This window comes from Cheilinus undulatus, linkage group 1, assembly GCF_018320785.1.
Source record: "Cheilinus undulatus linkage group 1, ASM1832078v1, whole genome shotgun sequence".
NCBI classification, from domain to species: Eukaryota; Metazoa; Chordata; class Actinopteri; order Labriformes; family Labridae; genus Cheilinus; species Cheilinus undulatus.
Window position 1 is genome coordinate 45,377,004 of NC_054865.1, and position 18,493 is coordinate 45,395,496.

Below are 18,493 nucleotides of genomic sequence, written 5' to 3' on the forward strand. Positions count from 1 at the left end.
TGTGTTTAATGGTATTAAACAAATATGGAGTTGTGCCCCCTTTTGCAGATACAATAACCTTCCCTCTGCTTGGAAGGCTTTCCAAAAGATTTTGGAGTATTTCTGTGAGAATTTGTGCCCATTCATTCTGCAGAGCATTTTTGGTGGCCTGGCGCTGATGTTGGACAAGAAGGCCTGCTCTGTGCAGGTCTGTCAAGTTCTTCCACACCAAACTCATTAAACCATGTCTTTTTAATCTCTGCGTTGTGTACTGGGGCAGTCATGTTGGAATAGAAAGAGGCCTTCCTCGAACTGTTGCCACAAAGTTAGAAGCATGGTATTGTCCAAAATGTCTAGGTATGCTGAGGCATTAAGATTGGCCTTCAGTGGAGATAAACTCTGAAAACAGCACTATACCATTATCCCTCCTCCACTTAACTTCTCGGTTGGCACAGTGCGGTCAGGCAGGTAAAGTTCTTCCAGCATTGGCCAAACCCAGACTCACTAATTTGACAGCACAACAGAGAAATGTGAACTGACACTCCACTGAACAGGTTTCCACTGCTCCACAGTCCAGTGCTGGTGTGTGTTTTGCACAACCCCATCTGGCACTTGGCATTAAACCTGGTGATGTAAGCCTTGCTTGCAGGTGCTTGACCATGGAAGCCCATCCATGAAGTTCCCACTGCAGTTTTTGTGCTTACATTGATGACAGTGGAAGTTCAGAACTCTTCAGCTATGGAATCAGCAGGGTGGTGACTTTATGCACCACACACCTCAGTAGTCACTGACCCTCCTCTGTGATTTTGTGCTGTGAACATCTTCTTTGTGGCCCAGTTGCTGTTATTCCTAAATGCTTCCACCTTCTTATACCACTTACAGTTGACTGTGGAATATACAGCAGGGATAATAATTTCACAGTCTTATAAGGTGTCTTGTAAGGTGTGGCCAAATACTTTTGTCTATAGTGTACGTGACAATACAGGTTCAGAAGTTTAACAAGAAATATTTGAATATAAACTTATTCTACATGTCTTTTTTATACAAAAACCTGATACTGTATCTGATATGACCCAAGAGGGTGTTTTTCTTATTCTTGTGTTTAATGGGGGACGATTTTATAGGAGACTGATTTTGTGTTTCTTTCACCAGTTTTGCATGGAAGAAATTTAGAAAAAAATCTGCATGCATGCATAGAACAGGAACAGCAAAGAAATCTAATCAACTGTTCACAGAGCTGCTTTAACTTTGAAGTAACATTTGTGAGTGTGCATTTTATAACATCCAGAATAAAGCAACAGGGAGTTTTTAGCTGAGTAATGCAGTCCCAGCACTTCAATCAGACTGGAATGATGAGAGGACAGCTTTACATGTAGCAGCACTAGAACAAGAAAAGAAATATCAAAGAGAAAGAGATGAGTAGAAAGATCAGGGGAACACGTGGGCTGGCTGGCAAAACAGCCAAAAATCCACTAATTTAAACACTGTCACAACAACTGGGTCAGTACGGTGTATTCACAGTTTCAAAGAAACAACTTTGTTCCTCCTGGTAACTACCACTCATAGACAGGAATAACTAAATAAGGCATTTTTATGCAGATTCTGCAGATCTGTCATTTTTGCAAACTGACATACTCTTTACTGCATAAAGAGATCACCAGGAATTTCCTTACAACCCCCATCATTCCACCTTTAAGAGAGAGACAAAATAATTCTCAGAATGACTCAAATTAAACAGTTAAAGTCATCTTAAACTTAGATAACTACCTAAACATTTTTGAGTGTTTCCTCTTCTACGTGGGATACGCAATATTGCAGATATGCCAATATTTACAAATTAATTTCAGCCATACCATTACATGAATTTAGTTCAGATCCAAAACTTCAGTCCTAAACAAACTTTTAAGTTTCAGGAAAGAATAGAGAAACAAACTTCAGTCCTAAGAACACTCTTTAAAGTTTGAGGAATTATGATGAAAACAGAAAAGACTTCATCTGTCATACTGTTAGTCTAAAACTCCACAAACTTATTTGTACATAACTAGGGCTGGTCAGTTGTTTGGTGGATGATCTCTCATCTGACCAAGACCCAACTGGTTGGTTGTCCGCTTGTGTGTTTGTGTGAGAACTGAATGGTGGAAACGCACAGCTGACTGATGAAAAACATTGAGCAGGAGACAGGGATGATCAATGCAGCGCTGGGCTATACAGGTACAGAGGCATACAAAATGATGCAGAACATTTATACTCTGTTTCACAGCAATTATGCTGTGAGTAACTTAGAAACAACATATCTCAAACTGACATGAAGATGCAGGATGTGTACTGAAGTGGCGGTGCTTAGCATTTTTGCTGCCCTCCATCAAAGCAGCAACTCCTTCGGCCTGTTTAATTTTAGGGACAGCAAATACAAGTATTAAGTCCCTTTATCATCTCATTAAAATGAACACGTAGTGTTAGTGTCTATTACAGACAGACAGACCAAGAGCAGAAGAGAGAAAAGACAGTGATTTCTGGTCATTAAGTCCTGACCAGCTAACATTTTTGTCCTTAATCTTGATAAATAAATGCTGTAAGCTGTTTTATATATGCTGGTAAAATACACAGTGTGGGCTGGGAAAAGTGATCCTGCTAATACTTAAAGTTATGAATGAATACAAACAATTGTCGGGGGTTATTTTATCCGTTAAATTATGCCAAGTTATTGTGCATTGATCACAGAAATTATATGGTTAAAGGCAGGTTCCTCATCTTTAAGTCAGCTGTTATTTTAGAACAACATAATAATGTCAAAATGATTAATAATGCTTCATAAAGCTTGTTAGGAAAATGTTAATATCGTTTATACTACCAGAAGGCTGCAATGTGGAGCCTGTCATGGTTTAAACTGCTTTTGGGATAAAGATAGGGTTTCTCTCTCTCCTTTTTTCTGTTACCTGAAAGATCAATCGATTGGTTGGTGTATGTATAATTTTAGTCAACCAAGTTTTTCTTTGGTTGACTACAGGCCAAGTACATACAGCAATATTTACTGTTAATATGTGCTGATATTTACAGCCAATATTTTGGTTACTAGTGTTGGCACAGATTTCATATGTGCTATTCCAATAACTAACTTTTTTAAGCTAATATCTGCTGATGCAATTATTATATCATTAATGTTGTGCATTTCTAACTACATATATTTTTCTCTCCTTTGTGTGTGGATGTGCTTCAGTATTTCATAATCACTACTTCAGAATTTTTAAATGCATGAGCCCTGATATGCTAAGCAAGGAAATGGCTGTGTGTTTGTGGACAGTCTTAAGGACAAAAGCTGTTTGTTTAGTCTGAATAAATTGGCCAACTGCTCGTCTTTTTCCTAGTTGATTAATTTAGCTGAATGCTGCTGATGTGAGAGTGCTGATTGAACTCCAGGTGAATATGAGTCTTGATGAGCAATGAAAGGTTGCCTGGCTACTGATGTACAGTGTTGCTTTCAAGGACACAATTTCAATTTGAATTCTGAGTTGAAAGAGGGGTGATTGGGATCCACAATAAAAACTGAAGGGGCTCTACAGAGAGATAATTACAGTCCTCTCTGTTATCTCTCAGATTTGAAGCATTCATGATTACAGGTATGTGTTTTGTAAATTAATGTTTGTTTGACAAAAACATGAAGCACTGTGAAAATTGTGTACTAGTGCAGATGGCTGCAGTGCAGAGGTGTTTTTAGACGCCACCTGCTGGTGTGTTTAATGCTTAAATGTCCATGATCTTAAAAAGTGTTGGGAGTGACTTTAAATATATGTGGGGTATTTTCTGTTTATCAACTTATGTTCTTTACATTACTTTGTTAATTTTTATGTGGCCAGGAACTTGGCTTATTTCAGTGTGTCCCCTGTCTGTTTTCTCCATTATGCTGTTAAAAAAGACATGTAATGTGCTGGTGTAACACCAAAAACCATCTCTTACAGATGGAAAACATTGTTGAGTTTTATTTGGGAAACTTCTGTGGATTTCTTTCAAAAATTAAAAATTTTCTTTAGAAGACATCATAAGTATTAATTATGATTTAGACTGTAACAACCACAAAGATCCAGAAGCTTAGAAAAGAAACATTTAAAGGTATGCCAATGGTTTGTGACATAAATAAAATGTTTTATTTTCTTATATGCCACTGAAGCACAATATCAACAAAGGCATCTTAGTTTGATTGTCTTCATCTTATTGTTGTTTTTCTGCATGTCAAAGTTCAAGCCAGCGGGCAACAGTCTTGCACCATAGTACTGGGTGTTTATGCAGAAGCAATTAGCTTGTATGTAACTGTACAACAGCTGCATTTTTATCAGAATTGTGTTACATTTCTTTATTAAAAAAGAGCAGGGTGATACTTTTCGTTGCAGGGAAGACATTTTTGCTCTTCTCCAGACCTACCTCAGTTTTATCCATATCATGTTCCACTGTTCATATACCATGGCAGTGTTTGTACTGAAGCTGCGCACATGCACAACCTTATTTTGTCTTGCCACTTAGATAGGCCTGTCATGAAGGCGACAGAGGATTTGTCCAATCACCTAGTGAGACTTTTATGAAAGCCCTGCCCTCCCCGTGACGCTTTCTATGGGAGGTTTCCCAGATTAATGTAAAATACATCCATGCTATGGATATTTGAACTAGTCTGTCATGACTGATTAAAGTCCATTGCCTGATGCAAGTTTTAATAAGTAAAGTCTATGAACACAACAAATGAATAAAAGCCATCACTTTTGTTTTCAATCTATGATTCATCAAAGGCATCTAATATGCTGTCTCTTCTTTTTCCTCTTAGCGGTGTCAAACCTGGATATAGAAAGCAAGCTATCAGTTCACTACCAGGCTCCATGGCACCAGCAACACAACGTGTTTCATCCCTCTACCCGTCCACCATGTCTGGAGGAGCTGCACAGAAGCGCTCAGCTCAGCCTCAGAGCCCTGCACCGAGGTAAGAATGGCTAATCCAGCCTGCACTTGCGAATGATCTCATCAACCAATGGCCTGAGTGGCAACTTTTCGTGGGTCTCCTTTATTTCCACAGACGAACAACAGCGACAGCGCTCAACGAGTCGGGAAAGAAGCAGAGTGACCATCTCTATCTCAGTAGCGCCCCCTATGCCGACGTTTCCATCACCACACTCCATCCGCAGGCAACAGAGAAGTCGCCTGGCCCGGGCGGTAAGGCCAGCTAGCTGTTTTTAGGGCCGAAAACATGACAAACCTTAATCAACAAATCCGAGAGCAGTTATCCATAAACAATCTAGTTTACCTGAAACAATAAGAAGACACTGAATGGCTTTAGTGCTTTCAAAGTGAGGGTCCCAACCCCTTTGGGGGTTGACAGAAGATTCTGTGGGGGTAGCAAAGACATTCTGTCATGCTTTACTCTTCACCATTTCAGCACAGGTGATCTTGCCTTTTTCTGTTGATATTTACATGCCCTTCAAAACGTTACACATTACTTGTACATAGGAAAATGTCTTTAAGGTTTTTACTTTTTAATTTTTTGTTTGTTTGTTTGTTTTTTTATACTTCTTAACATTTTTGCTGCTGTACTCCTGTTACCTTATGCACACTTTAATACTTGAAAGCTCTTTTATGTTTCTTATTTTTCATGTGGTTTTCCTACACTTACTCTGATCCCAATGGAAAGCTGAAACATGAATTTCCTTTGGGATCAATGAAGTATCTATCTAATCTAGTCTAATCTAATCTAGAGGAAAGATGGGGAAATTGAATAAAAGTAAAAATCAACTGATAAGACTACTTGTGTCAATACAAATACAGAGAAAGAGTGAGATCATTAGTCACTAAATATCAATACTCTACATCTACCAATATTGTTGATTTATGAGAATGTTTGTAAAATAATTTCAGTGGAATTAAAAAACTGAAAGATAAATCTTTGATAAAAAATAAGAAAAAGTATTAAAAAGACATGCTACATTTATATTTCATATTGTCATGCAACTGAAATTTTGTTTTTGCAAGGAGAGTCCCACCAGAGGTTAACTCTGTAAGGGGGTCATTTGCATAGCAAAGTTTGAGAACCCTGGACCTATGGGATGGTGGAAAAATAGAGAAGGTTCAATCAGTGGAACACAATCATGTTTTGTGTTTTTGTGGTTATTGAAAACTTTGATTCTTGTGTAAAAAATGTCAATTTGCCATTTTAATGTTTCCATGCAGCAAGAGAGAGCAGAGAGGGAGCGAGAGTTAGACTATCAGCCCAGGAAGGTAAAGAGAAATTTGTCTTCATGTCTATTCCTGTATGTTCAACAAGTAGATGTCAGCAGTAGGATTTATGTTCAAGTTGTGTACTGTGACTGTTGTATGTCGGGGTTCCATGTGGCATCACTCTACAGCACCATAAGTCCCATGTATACATTGTTCTGGAGTATTCTTTTCCTGTACATCATTAAACATTAACGGTGTGATCCGATCTGTTAAGAAGTAGTTTTATTTCTATTTTTTTTAACAATTTTAATTTCTTTCTTTTTGTGTCTCTTGAAGGAGAGGACCGTGAGAGAAACAGAGATGCAGACAATACAAAGAAAAGTAAGTCATTATCCGACATGGTCTCAGAAAAATTAGAAACATCACCTATGCTTTGGGTATTAAAGGAAACCAGTGTGATTTAACACAAACTTCACAAATCCAATCATGTATTTCTCTCCTTTCATTGGGTGGTAGGGTAAAAAAATGAAGTATGGATATCTGTGTGGTAATTTGGTCAGGTAGATATCGAAGGTGTTGGTACCAAGGTTATTTTAGGTAACTAAAAACTAACTCACTAAAACTAAAATGGGAAAATCCTTTCAGCTAACTGAAACTAAATGAAAACTAAGCTTAATGAAAAAATGAAAACTAACTAAAACTTTATATTGCGTGTACTAAACTTACTAAAATTAAAAATAGAGACAAAATATCCTTAGTTTTAATCTTTGCCACAGCTATACTGACTGGCACCTACAACCAAGCCTGGGGAGAGTAAAATGGCCTGATTTGATTGGTTAAGATTTCACACAGTGGTAGTTTTATGTCTGTAGTTGTATTCAAACACCATCTTTGAATAAATAAAGTGATAGGTGAAGAGTAGCCTGTTAAAATATAAATCTTTTAAATGTATGATTTACATGTATCCCTAAACAATATCTAAAAATGATCAAAAAGAAACTAAAACAAGGCCTTTTTGCAAAATAAAAACTCAACTAACAAACCAGCAGTGAAAGCTAATCAAAACTAAATTGAACTTGAACACAGGAGGTGAAAGCAAAAAAAAAAAGAAAAAAAGAAAGAAAACTCCACAACTATAATAACCTTGGTTGGTACTGGTACCATGTCGTACTGGTTTTGATACTAGATTAGAAACAGGATTAGGACCGGGATGAGGAAAAAATGTGATACATTCACATTCACTCCAAGAATAACATCAAAATGGCATAAACAAACAAACACACAAACAAACAAACAAAAAAACACTTCAAAATGGCGAGAAAAAAAATCAAAATTGTGAGACAAAAGTTGACACTGTATCAAGATTAAAGCTGAAATGTTTACGAAAAAATATTTCAACTGTATTCCTGGAAATTCCAACTTCATTTTTGACATCACACCCTTTTTTGCCCGTCAGTTTGACTTAAATCTCAAAGTACACAGCATAATTTTTTCCTTAAACATTACCCCTGATCCTCTCGTGTAGTGTTTTTTATACTACAACTGTTTTGGGTTTTTTTGTACCTTTGTGTTTTCTGTCACCATAGGAGAGGCCAGGGAGAGATGCAGATAATCAGACGATCCAAAGAAAGGTAAAGACGGATGTCTGAATCGAAAACCATCACCACACCAGACCACATCTGCCATAAATTTTAGCTCTGTCTTTGTTTATTTCAAAAATCTAAGTATCAAATGTATGGACACAACACAATGGATTCTTTGATTTACCATTAAATGAACATGTATTTATTTTCAAGAGGACACCAGAAAATGAAGTAATAATTTGTCAGTCTCATTCTCCTTTCCTTTCTGTTGACTTTCCTTTAATCTCTTTTGTTTTATTATTGAATAATTTGGATTGTTATGTCATCTGTTCTTTTGTTTTCTTGTCATATTTTGTGTTCTTAGTTTGAGTGCTTTTACTCACTTCACCCTATTGAAGGTTGCATCTTCATGCCGTGGAATAGAAAGGTATCAAGCATATGTCGTATATAATTTCCGCCTTTTACATTAGTTGCTCTTTTTTTTTTGTATTTACACCAAGTAGGGATGCACAATATTATTGGAATATCTGTATAGGCAGATATAAGCTAGAAAAGTAAACTATCAGTACCTGCAGATATGAAAGTTTCTGCCAATACTTACAACCAATATTTTGGCTACAAAAATCTGCCCATATCAGCTATGTATATTAGCCTTAACAAATAAGTTTGTGGAGTTTTAGGCTGGACCAACAGACCTATGCCAGCTGAAGTCTTTTTCTTTATTCATTATCATTCCTTACACTTTATAGTATGTTTTAAGGACTAAAACGTGTTAATTTGTACATCTTCAATCTTTAAGTAGTGTGTTTTAGGGACTGAAGTTTTCAGTCTGAACTACAGTTACATCTCAAAAAATTAGAATATCATGAAAAGTTTAATATTTTGTGTCACTCATTTCAGAAAGTGAAACCTATATATCATATAGACTCATTACACACAGAGTGAAATATTTCAAGCCTTTATTTCTTGAAATGTTGATGATTATGGCTTACAGATAATGAAAACCCAAAATTCAGTGTCTCAGAAATTTAGAATATTACATAAGATCAATTTAAAAAAGGATATTTTAAACAGAAATGTCAGGCTTCTGAAAAGTATGTTTATTCCTAGGCATTAAATACTTGGGCTTCCTTTTGCATGAATTATTGCATCAATGCGGCATGGCATGGAGGCGATCAGCCTGTGGCACTGCTCAGGTGTAATGGAAGCCCAGGTTGCTTTGATAGCGGCCTTCAGGTCATCTGCATTGTTGGGTCTGGTGTCTCTCATCTTCTTCATGACAATTTCCCATAGATTCTCTATGGGGTTCAGGTCAGGCCAGTTTGCTGGCCAATCAAGCACAGTAACACCATGGTCATTGAAGCAGCTTATGGTACCTTTGGCAGTGTGGGCAGGTGCCAAGTCCTGCTGGAAAATGAAATCAGCATCTCCATAAAGCTTGTCAGCAGAAGGAAGCATGAAGTGCTATAAAATTTCCTGGTAGATGACTGCGTTGACTGTGGACTTCAGAAAACACAGTGGACCAACACCAGCAGATGCCATGGCAGCCCAAATCATCACTGTGGAAACTTTCTACTGGACTTCAAGCAAAGTGGATTCTGTACCTTTTCACTCTTCCTCCAGACTCTGGGACCTTGATTTCCAGATGACATGCAAAATTTACTTTCATCTGAAAAGAGGACTTTGGACCACTGCGCAACAGTCGAGTTCTTTTTCTCCACAGCCCAGGTAAAACGCTTCTGATGTTGTCTCTGGTTCAGGAGTGTCTTGACACCAGGTCTAGGATTTGTCTGTGCGTAGTGGCTCTTGTTGCGCTGACTCCAGCCTTAGTCCATTCCTTGTGAAGCTCCCCCAAATTCTTGAATGGATTTTTCTTGACAATCCTCTCAAGGCCGCGGGTATCCCTTATGCTGGTGCACCTTTTCCTACCACACTTTTTCCTTCCACTCAACTTCCTATGAATATGCTTGGATACAGCACTCTGTGAACAACCAGCTTCTCTATCAATGACCTTTTGTGGCTTACCCTCCTTGTGGAGGGTGTCAGTGACTGGCTTCTGGACATCTATCAAGTCTGCAGTCTTCCCCATGATTGTGTAGCCTACTGACCCAGACTGAGAGACCATTTAAAGGCTCAGGAAACCTTTGCAGGTGATTTGAGGTGATTAGCTGATTAGGGTGTGACACCATGACTTTCCAATATTGAACTTTTTCACAATATTCTAATTTTGTGAGGCACTGAATTTGGGGTTTTCATTATCTGTATGCCACAATCATCAACATTTCAAGAAGTAGAGGCTTGAAATATTTTACTCTATGTGTAATGAGTCTATATAGTACACAGGTTTCACTTTCTGAAATGAGAGACAGAAAATATGTAACTTTTTCATGATATTCTAATTTTTTGAGATGTACCTGTAATTCAAATACCACTATCAATATCTGTATCAGCTGAAATAATTTTGTAAATAACACCATATCCACAAAAATCCGATATCGTGCATCCCTAACAGTGGTATCTATGCTACATGTTTCCACTGTAGATGTATTTTAGTCTTTCTGACAATGGTATATGATTTGTATATAAAGTGTAGGACTGTATGAACGACTAATGTGTACAATGTTGCTGCTGTCCTGTTTTTCTCTTTCCAGGCTACCTCTGCAGATGAAGGTGATGGTATTGAAGTCCTGGGAGGCCATAGAGCCAAGGCCTCGGTCCAAAATACCCCCTCAACCCAGGACAAGCAGACAAATTGGTCCAAGGAAAACCACCCGCCATCAGATCAAAATACATCTGATTCTCACGCCATCTCTTCGTGCATTATCCCCATCAACGTTACAGGTGACCAAAAGCAACTGTTCAAGATCATGCATTCTGCATATATCGATATGTTAAGCTTAATGATTATGATTTTACTGACCATCGCTTTCTTTTGTTTTTTTGCAGGAGTTGGGTTTGACAGGGAAGCAAGTGCTCGTTGCTCTCTTGTCCATTCCCAGTCAGTTCTACAGAGGAGAAGGAAGCTGAGGAGGAGGAAGACTATCACAGGAATACCCAAGAGAGTACAACAGGACATGGGTATGTTATTGACCATGCCAGCTTCTTGGTAGAAAATCTGGGGGTTATTATAAAGTGTGGGTCCAAATTTTGTAGGATTGACGATTGGTTTCATAAATATTTTACCCATTCATTTGCTGAGCTATGGGGATGAGGTGATCTTGCAAATAAAGCCATGAATCCATGAGAGAAAGCTAAATAAGCAAGAACAATCAATTGCAAACAAAAATACTAGCAGTCAATTAAAAATTTTACCCAACCTGCCTATGAGCTACCTCCTGGTTCAAGTTTGATCTATTTACCTGCTCTGCATGTAGTTTTTAATGCAACTGACAATATTCATTTCTGTTTCAGATGCTTGACCTTTTCTTTGCATTTAATTAATATTGTTTTGATAACTTGTTTATTTTTCTAATCTGCTAAATATTTAAGGAGAGCCCAATTCTCAGCAGCAAAGCTATCATGGGACTAAAGGCCAAAACTGAGCCATGTTGCCACAGTGGAGGCCATGTTTGGTTATCTTTTCCTTATATCCTCTAAAGAAAAGGTTTGTCCTTGATATTCTGGACACTCAACATGCTTTCTCTCTTCGCATTCAGACTCAGATGAATCACCTGTAGCAAGGGAGCGCACAGTGATCGTCCATGCCAACCCGCACCAACTCTCTCTCTGTCAGGAAGACCTCTCTATCAGTGGTCGCCTCCATCACACTCGTGACTCTGGCTGCCAGACAGATGATTTCCTTATAGCATGTACGTTGCTGAGAATATATTGTTCTTTATCATAGTTCATTTTAGTCTATCAGGCTAACATACTGTAATTGTAATACTGTCTAGGATGAGGAGTTCTCTTAAATAAAATTACAAAACTGTTTCCCTTTGCAGTTATTGTGACTGTTTTAAGGATAATGCTTAGATATGTTCCTCCTCGGATAGCTGCCATTGCTAAGTTTGAAGAGGAGAAAGGACTCCCTAAAAACACGGCACATCACCCAGGAGCATTGCCTTACATCCAGTGTGACACAGAGTGCTGTGTGCATTGTACTGTTGTCGTTTTACCTTGGATGGTCTCATCACTTTAGAGATAAGCTAGCAAAACATCAACTGTTTAAGTTGATAGTATAATCTTTGATTCAACCCCAAGATCAAACCTTTGGGAGTCTTTAAGCACAGCTTACCGTGTTTTTAGGAACTCTCAACAGGACAACCATCTGAAGGCAGCCATTTAATTATCCAACCAGTATGCTTTCATTTTCAAAACTAGATCCATCAAACTTGTATTTAAATTGCTTACTGAGGGTAACTTGCTATGTTCCATGTGGTAGACATTCATGTTAAGTAAGAAATACGTCCCTCTGTTCCCTCCCCTCTCCTTTCTTTGTTCCCTCTTCAGGTACAGCTGCTCCTTCAAGAAGGCGCATTAGGGCCCAGCGCAGCCATCAGGGAATCCCTGCTTCTCTGTCCCATTCAACAGGGAACATTTCTTCCCTGGGTGACCAGTCAGACTCCACATATACCAGCGCTGCAGCTCATGTCCGACTGCGATCTCGTAGCTTACCACGAGAGGGTGGACGTCTGATGGACAGTGATGAGGATGATGATGACAATTATGATGATGATGATGAAGATGAAGAGCTTTCACCATATGAGGCAGAGGACTTTATTCCACCTGGCCCCAGTCCAAGAATGAAGATGATGCTGATGAAGGACGAGGAAGAAAGCACAGATGACCAGGCAGCTCCTGAACCACTGCAACTTGGAACCCTAAAAAGATTGCAGCGATCTGGAGAAAGGGACAGAGGAGGTGGAGGAGGAGGAAGTCCAGAGCATAGCTGGATGGAGAGAGGCCGCTCTCGCCTGCCACGCAAGGCTGATATGGGCAGTTGTGAGATTTCATCAAGTTCAGATACTTTCAGCAGCCCTATTCATTCTGTGTCTACAACAGGGGTCTTAGGAAGCCATGTAGACCACAAGGAGGACCACCAGTCATCAAGTGGGAACTGGAGTGGTTCCAGCTCTACTTGCCCTTCTCAGACCTCTGAAACCATTCCCCCACCCTCTTCTCCACCTCTGACAGGCTCATCCCATTGTGACTCAGAGCTGTCACTCAACACTGTGCCCAATGCCATTGATGAAGGTTTCTCCCTGGATCCATCATACCACTCTGACCTCAGACCCCAGGGCCAGGGACACAGGTCAAGCTCGTTCACATCCTCAGCAACAGATCAGCTGGATGATGCAGGGGTCAGTACCGCCAGTGAGGGAGAGTGGGCATACCCTCCAGACCAAGACCAGACGGATCCCGACCATGACCTCGACCAGACCCAAAACCTTAGCCAGAGCCATGGCTTAGTCCAGGATTACAGCTCCAAACAAGGTCTTGAAGACCACATCTGTTACAGTGATAAGACAAGCAACACTGACAAAGAGTCTGGCTCTCATTACCCGTCTGATACGGAGGGTTTCTATTCTTCCTCTGTGCATTTCGGGGAGTATAATCAAAGTTACAGTGGATACATGTACAACTATGCAGACCCAGGGCCTGATTGTGGCCAATCCAACACTGTGGCAGCACCACTATCCCATGGAGTCTACCCCACACCTACAACTGACTTCAGAGCAGGAACTATGACCCTGGGGAGGACATGTCGTCCGCTAAGGAAACCAAAAGTAAAACCTCCACCACCTAAACGGACATCATCACTGAAGGAGAGCAGCAGTAGTGTTGATGTTGGAACAGACACGCAGACGGATCAGGATCAACCAAAGATGGTTAGTGAACAAGAACTTACATTGTCTTCCACAGATATGAAGCTGGAACTGGAGCTAGAGATCGGAGGTGTTCCGGAACCATTGCAGACATCATGTTTAGTGGCAGAGCCTTTAGGAACCTGGGGAATGGGACTTGGTGGAGCTGTGGACATTGTAGAGCCCATGTCCTTCAGCTCTGCAGATACACACTCATTTAAGGATGAAGGTGCTGTGCAATCTGACTATGCAGACCTGTGGCTTCACAATACTGAGATGAAGTCCAACAATGGTGAGTACACGTCCATGTCCAACTCAAGCACAGCCACAGGCACAACTGTCATGGAGTGTATGAAGTCACCAGACAGCTCTTCCTCCTCCACAGAAACCCAAACCCAGGCCCTTGCCCAGGCAGAAACCAGGGCAAACAGTCCACCATTACCACCTGGAGACTTCAAACTTGGGTCCCCTGAGAAGTTAGCTGGCCTGGCCTCACCATCAAGTGGCTATTCCAGCCAGTCAGAGACCCCGACATCAACCTTGCCCTCATCATCGGCTGCGTTCTTTCCAGGACCTCTGTCTCCTTCAACTGGCAAAAGAAAGCCCAAAGTGCCCGAGAGGAAGTCTTCTCTCTCTTCCCTGCAGCACTTCCCCAGGGATGGAACTTCCATTTCCTCTGGATATAAGAGAGACCCAGACTTCCCACCACCACCATCTCAACTTGATCTTAATATTCTTCATGGCAGTTATGTCAGACATACACTGTCTCACCGGACACACCATATGCACACGCTCCACCACAGCAAACACAGAGTTGCAAATGTTTTAGGCACTGGAACAAAGTTATTGGCCCCAGAGGCATCAAATACCAATCCCTTGCTAGGTTCAAACTCTGCTCTTACAATTCCCAGTTCCAATCTTTCAGCAAGTACTTCTCTTCGTTCAGCCCAGCTCCATATCAACCAATCAACAGATAGTGTCACCACTACAGAACAGGACACAGCAAGTTGTGCGGAGACTGTTACAAGACCCAAATGTCCTCCAAGTGGCTCTACACTCGCTCCACCACCCATTACCACCAGGCCTCTCCCACCTCGCAGACCACCCCCCAGACCTCCAGGTCATGACCACAACTCTTCCCCTGAACATGTGCAGCCACCTCCCCCTGGCCGCCACCCTGATGGACCTCCCTCCTATGAGAGCCTGCTACTCAGACAAGACCGCTATGGACCAGGAACATTCTGGGCTATGACAGCCTTCAGAGCTAGGATGGATCCAACATGTGATCTCTCGGAGGACAGTTCACCCTTGCATCGGCCAGTGCCCCGTGCTCCCCACCCTTCTCCTGTTGATCTTCACACACATATTCATTCACACACTGAGTTCAGAGGGCTCACACACTCAGCTCATGCACATCCTGAGCTTAGGGTTTTGGGGGAACGCTCGTTTTCCCAGGATGATGATGATGATGAAGATGAGGAGGAGGAAGAGGAAGAGCAGGTAAAAGAGCCCCCAAGGCCAGCGTGTTCTAGAGGAGGCATGCGTTCTGATCACCATCCACCCCCAGCATATGAATTCGCAGGGGGATCCCACTTAGACTCAGGGCCCTGGGCTAGTCCAGTCAAAGTGCCTGGTACCAAAATGGAGACATCGCATCCTTACCTAATCAGCGATGCAAGAAAAGGAGGACATGAAGAGCAGGAAGAGGAGGAGGAAGTGACATCAGGTGCTACCAGAAGTGCCCATCTGCAGCAGCCACATGAGAGCAAAGATGACTCAACTACTCCTGACACTGAGGATTACTTCAGTAAAGGTAAGATTTTAAACCAAAGTTAACACGCATAAGTAGTAAAGAACCCTTTGAGCAGAAAAGAGAACACAAAAAACTATTTGGCAACATGCTAGTATTTTTGGGGAAGAAAAAACATCTGTAAAAGTAGTTTGATAATCATGCTTTAAACCTGAAATCAGAAAAAGAGCTGTTAGAAGGATGGTTAATTCACCAACTGTACATTCAGTGATCAGACAACCAGATGACATGTGATAGGGATGTTGTCTGCTGCAGATTCTACGCCCAGTGATAATTCACTCTCCCCTCTGACGGATGACACCAAAGTGGATGAAGAGATTATTATCACATCGCCCAACAAGACCCGAACAACTGAGGATCTGTTTGCCATGATACACAGGTATTATTCATTGGTGGTCAATCTTTCTGACACTTTGTTTACATTGTTTGTATTTTTTGTCCTGTTTATTTATTGTATTAGAGTTTGTGACTTAGCTGATTCAAAGTCCTTGATTATTTAGGTGTCATTTATTATGTCCCTGCACTGTCTGAATAATTGTACGTTTTCTTACGCAGATCAAAAAGAAAGGTCCTTGGTCGTAAAGATTCAGGAGACTTAAATGTGAAGTCTCGTCTCTGCCCTACTGCACCAGTGCCCCCTGTCTCCACTGCCGTTATCCCCCCAGCTCCTCCCCTCAACATCCCAGCCACCTTAGCCTCTGCAGCTGGGTCACAACGAGCCCCTGTGCCAATCTATCGCAGCGCCAAGAAATCCAGCACATCCAACGAGGAGTTTAAACTCTTATTGCTCAAGAAAGGTAGCAGGTCTGATTCCAGTTACCGCATGTCAGCAACGGAAATTCTTAAGAGCCCCATCACCCCTAAAACTCCAGGGGAGGCTGTTCAGGAAGGGTGCGTTAGGCAGGCCGAAGAATTACCTTCTACCCTTCAAGAGGCCCCCATTTCTGGTCTCGATCAGATCCAGATACCTGGCCTTTTTCCCAGGGCAAACTCTGAAAGTTTCACCCCAAAAACCCTTCCCATGTCAGCTGCATCTCGACAGGGACGCTCTCGGATCCCCCCTGTAGCTAACAGCAGTCGTTACAGTACACGTAGTCGCCTCTACACAGCTCCCATGCAAGCCATTTCTGAAGGGGAAACAGAGAACTCAGATGGAAGCCCCCATGATGACAGATCATCTTAAACCCACCTGAAGAGAAATGTCCTGTTTTCTTTGCCGTGTCCTACATTTGAAAAGATCCCTTCAACTTTTTTTTTTATTGGATTGGTGTGTTATCAAGGCCAATACACACAAAATCTGACTGTTGCTAAAACAGCACCCAGTCTTGGATCAATTATTCTATATAAGAGTGTCAGAGAGAGTGTTGTGAGATGTTGAACCATAAGGGGATGATTTAGAAAACTTTGAGGATATACCTAATACTTTGTCATAAAAAGTTACTTCCTCATATCTAAAAGAGAAATACTTAAGACCTATTTTGACTGAACTGTCTTTTTAAAAAAAAAAAAATAATAATCCCTAAAAAAAAATCAAATTATTTGGTAAATTACATTAAGAAATTTTGTGGAGTATGGACACTGTGCTTGTGCATGAACAAGCACATGCACTATCCACTGATATTTCTACTACATGTGTTTTGAATGGTATGGATGTGTTTGTGCTCAAGAGGAACGTTTTTCTTAATAAAATTTTTAAAAACCTAATAAAAATAAATATTCTTTTAACTATTGGTGCCCAAAGCATTGGCCAAACTTCACAGAGTCCATACTCAATATTTCTACCAACAAGCAAGGGTTATTTCATTGTGGAAGTTACTAACAACAAAGCACCAACTTATCTATTCTATTCCATCTGCAGACCTGGCATAGTCTGTGCGAGAAAGAGTCAATGATATATTTCTTCACATTAAGTATACCCAAAAGGATAACATGATGCATGTATTTTTGTAAAACTATGCCTCAGAACATGATGATATGTTTCACCATGGTGCATGACCCAATATGGAAACATCCCCTGGATACTGGTTTCTGTCAACATTTTGTGGTTCTTTTGTATTTTAAGAATAATTAATCTTTCACTGTGAAAGGTTCAGCAACATTTGTACCACATTGCCGGTGATCTAAATTGATTTAAGATTTTGAGAGTCTAATGAGTAAGAGCAAGGGCTTAAGCCTGGATGAGGCCCTTTTTGTCAAAGAAACAGGCTAGTTTTGGACAATCGCACAGTGGCCTTTCTCTACTAGAGGTGGTTGTAAGCAGGGCATTTCTAAGTCCCTGCACATACATGGAATTGTACCATGTTTCATCAGAATTGAATCACGTGCTTATTTTAACCCAACCTCAAAATCTAGTATGTTAAGACTGATTGAAGCTTTTCCTGCTGCTGGCCAGTCTTGCTGTGCTGACTTGACATTGAAAAGGTGCATTTCAAAGCAGTTTTAAAGATACCATTGAGTGCAGACGGTGAATATGCTTTAGAGGGTCCTCAATCGGTTTGGCTAGAGGTTAGTTTGGAAACATTTCTCAGAACCAACCTCGTTTTTGCACTTGATGAAATTTTTTCAAGAATTTTCTTGAAACAAAAATATATCTTATAATGAAATTGCATATGTATATTTGTACTGAATATAAAAAAGTCATATCTATATAAAACAAGCAGAAATTTTATAGGGGATAAACCCGAGTGTAGCAAAGAAGAACAGGTCTCACTGGTATCATCACACAACTCTTAACCATGTACACTGTTCTTCTCTCCTTGTTGCCTCTCCTTCATTTGCACTGACCCAGTAGCATTAGACAGGTGAAAGCTCAATGCAGTGGCTGGTGTATGCCGTTTAGTCTTACCCTCCAAACTTAATACTGCAAAGAGGAGAGCCAAAGGGAGGAAAGGATACCACCAACATTCAAATGTCAGCATTGCATCTGATGCATTACAGCAGCCTTTTCTATCCATCTTAAATCTTTTCACCCTTCCAAGTGATGTTATGCATGTGGAAAATCCAGTGTTACATCAAAGAATTATCATCAGTGGACAGTTTGAACTCTCACCTGCCTACCACAGAAAGCGCAACACATACGTCTTGCATATGGAGACCGTACTTCAGCAGAAACCATTCACTGTATT

The 18,493-nt window shown here is 40.6% G+C and overlaps 1 protein-coding gene across 1 annotated transcript in view; it reads left to right on the forward strand.

The window, feature by feature from the left end:
• Positions 1-16,643, forward strand: part of nhsb (Nance-Horan syndrome b (congenital cataracts and dental anomalies)) — an 84,917-nt gene extending 68,274 nt beyond the window's left edge. The window contains exons 2-12 of the mRNA XM_041792200.1: positions 4,790-4,942; positions 5,036-5,172; positions 6,184-6,231; positions 6,508-6,552; positions 7,758-7,802; positions 10,406-10,595; positions 10,701-10,832; positions 11,411-11,563; positions 12,204-15,371; positions 15,606-15,747; positions 15,924-16,643. Coding sequence (XP_041648134.1) covers positions 4,790-4,942; positions 5,036-5,172; positions 6,184-6,231; positions 6,508-6,552; positions 7,758-7,802; positions 10,406-10,595; positions 10,701-10,832; positions 11,411-11,563; positions 12,204-15,371; positions 15,606-15,747; positions 15,924-16,551 — 4,841 coding nt within the window. The 3' untranslated portion in view covers positions 16,552-16,643. The remainder of the gene's footprint in view (positions 1-4,789; positions 4,943-5,035; positions 5,173-6,183; positions 6,232-6,507; positions 6,553-7,757; positions 7,803-10,405; positions 10,596-10,700; positions 10,833-11,410; positions 11,564-12,203; positions 15,372-15,605; positions 15,748-15,923) is intronic.
• Positions 16,644-18,493: the final 1,850 nt, after the last annotated feature.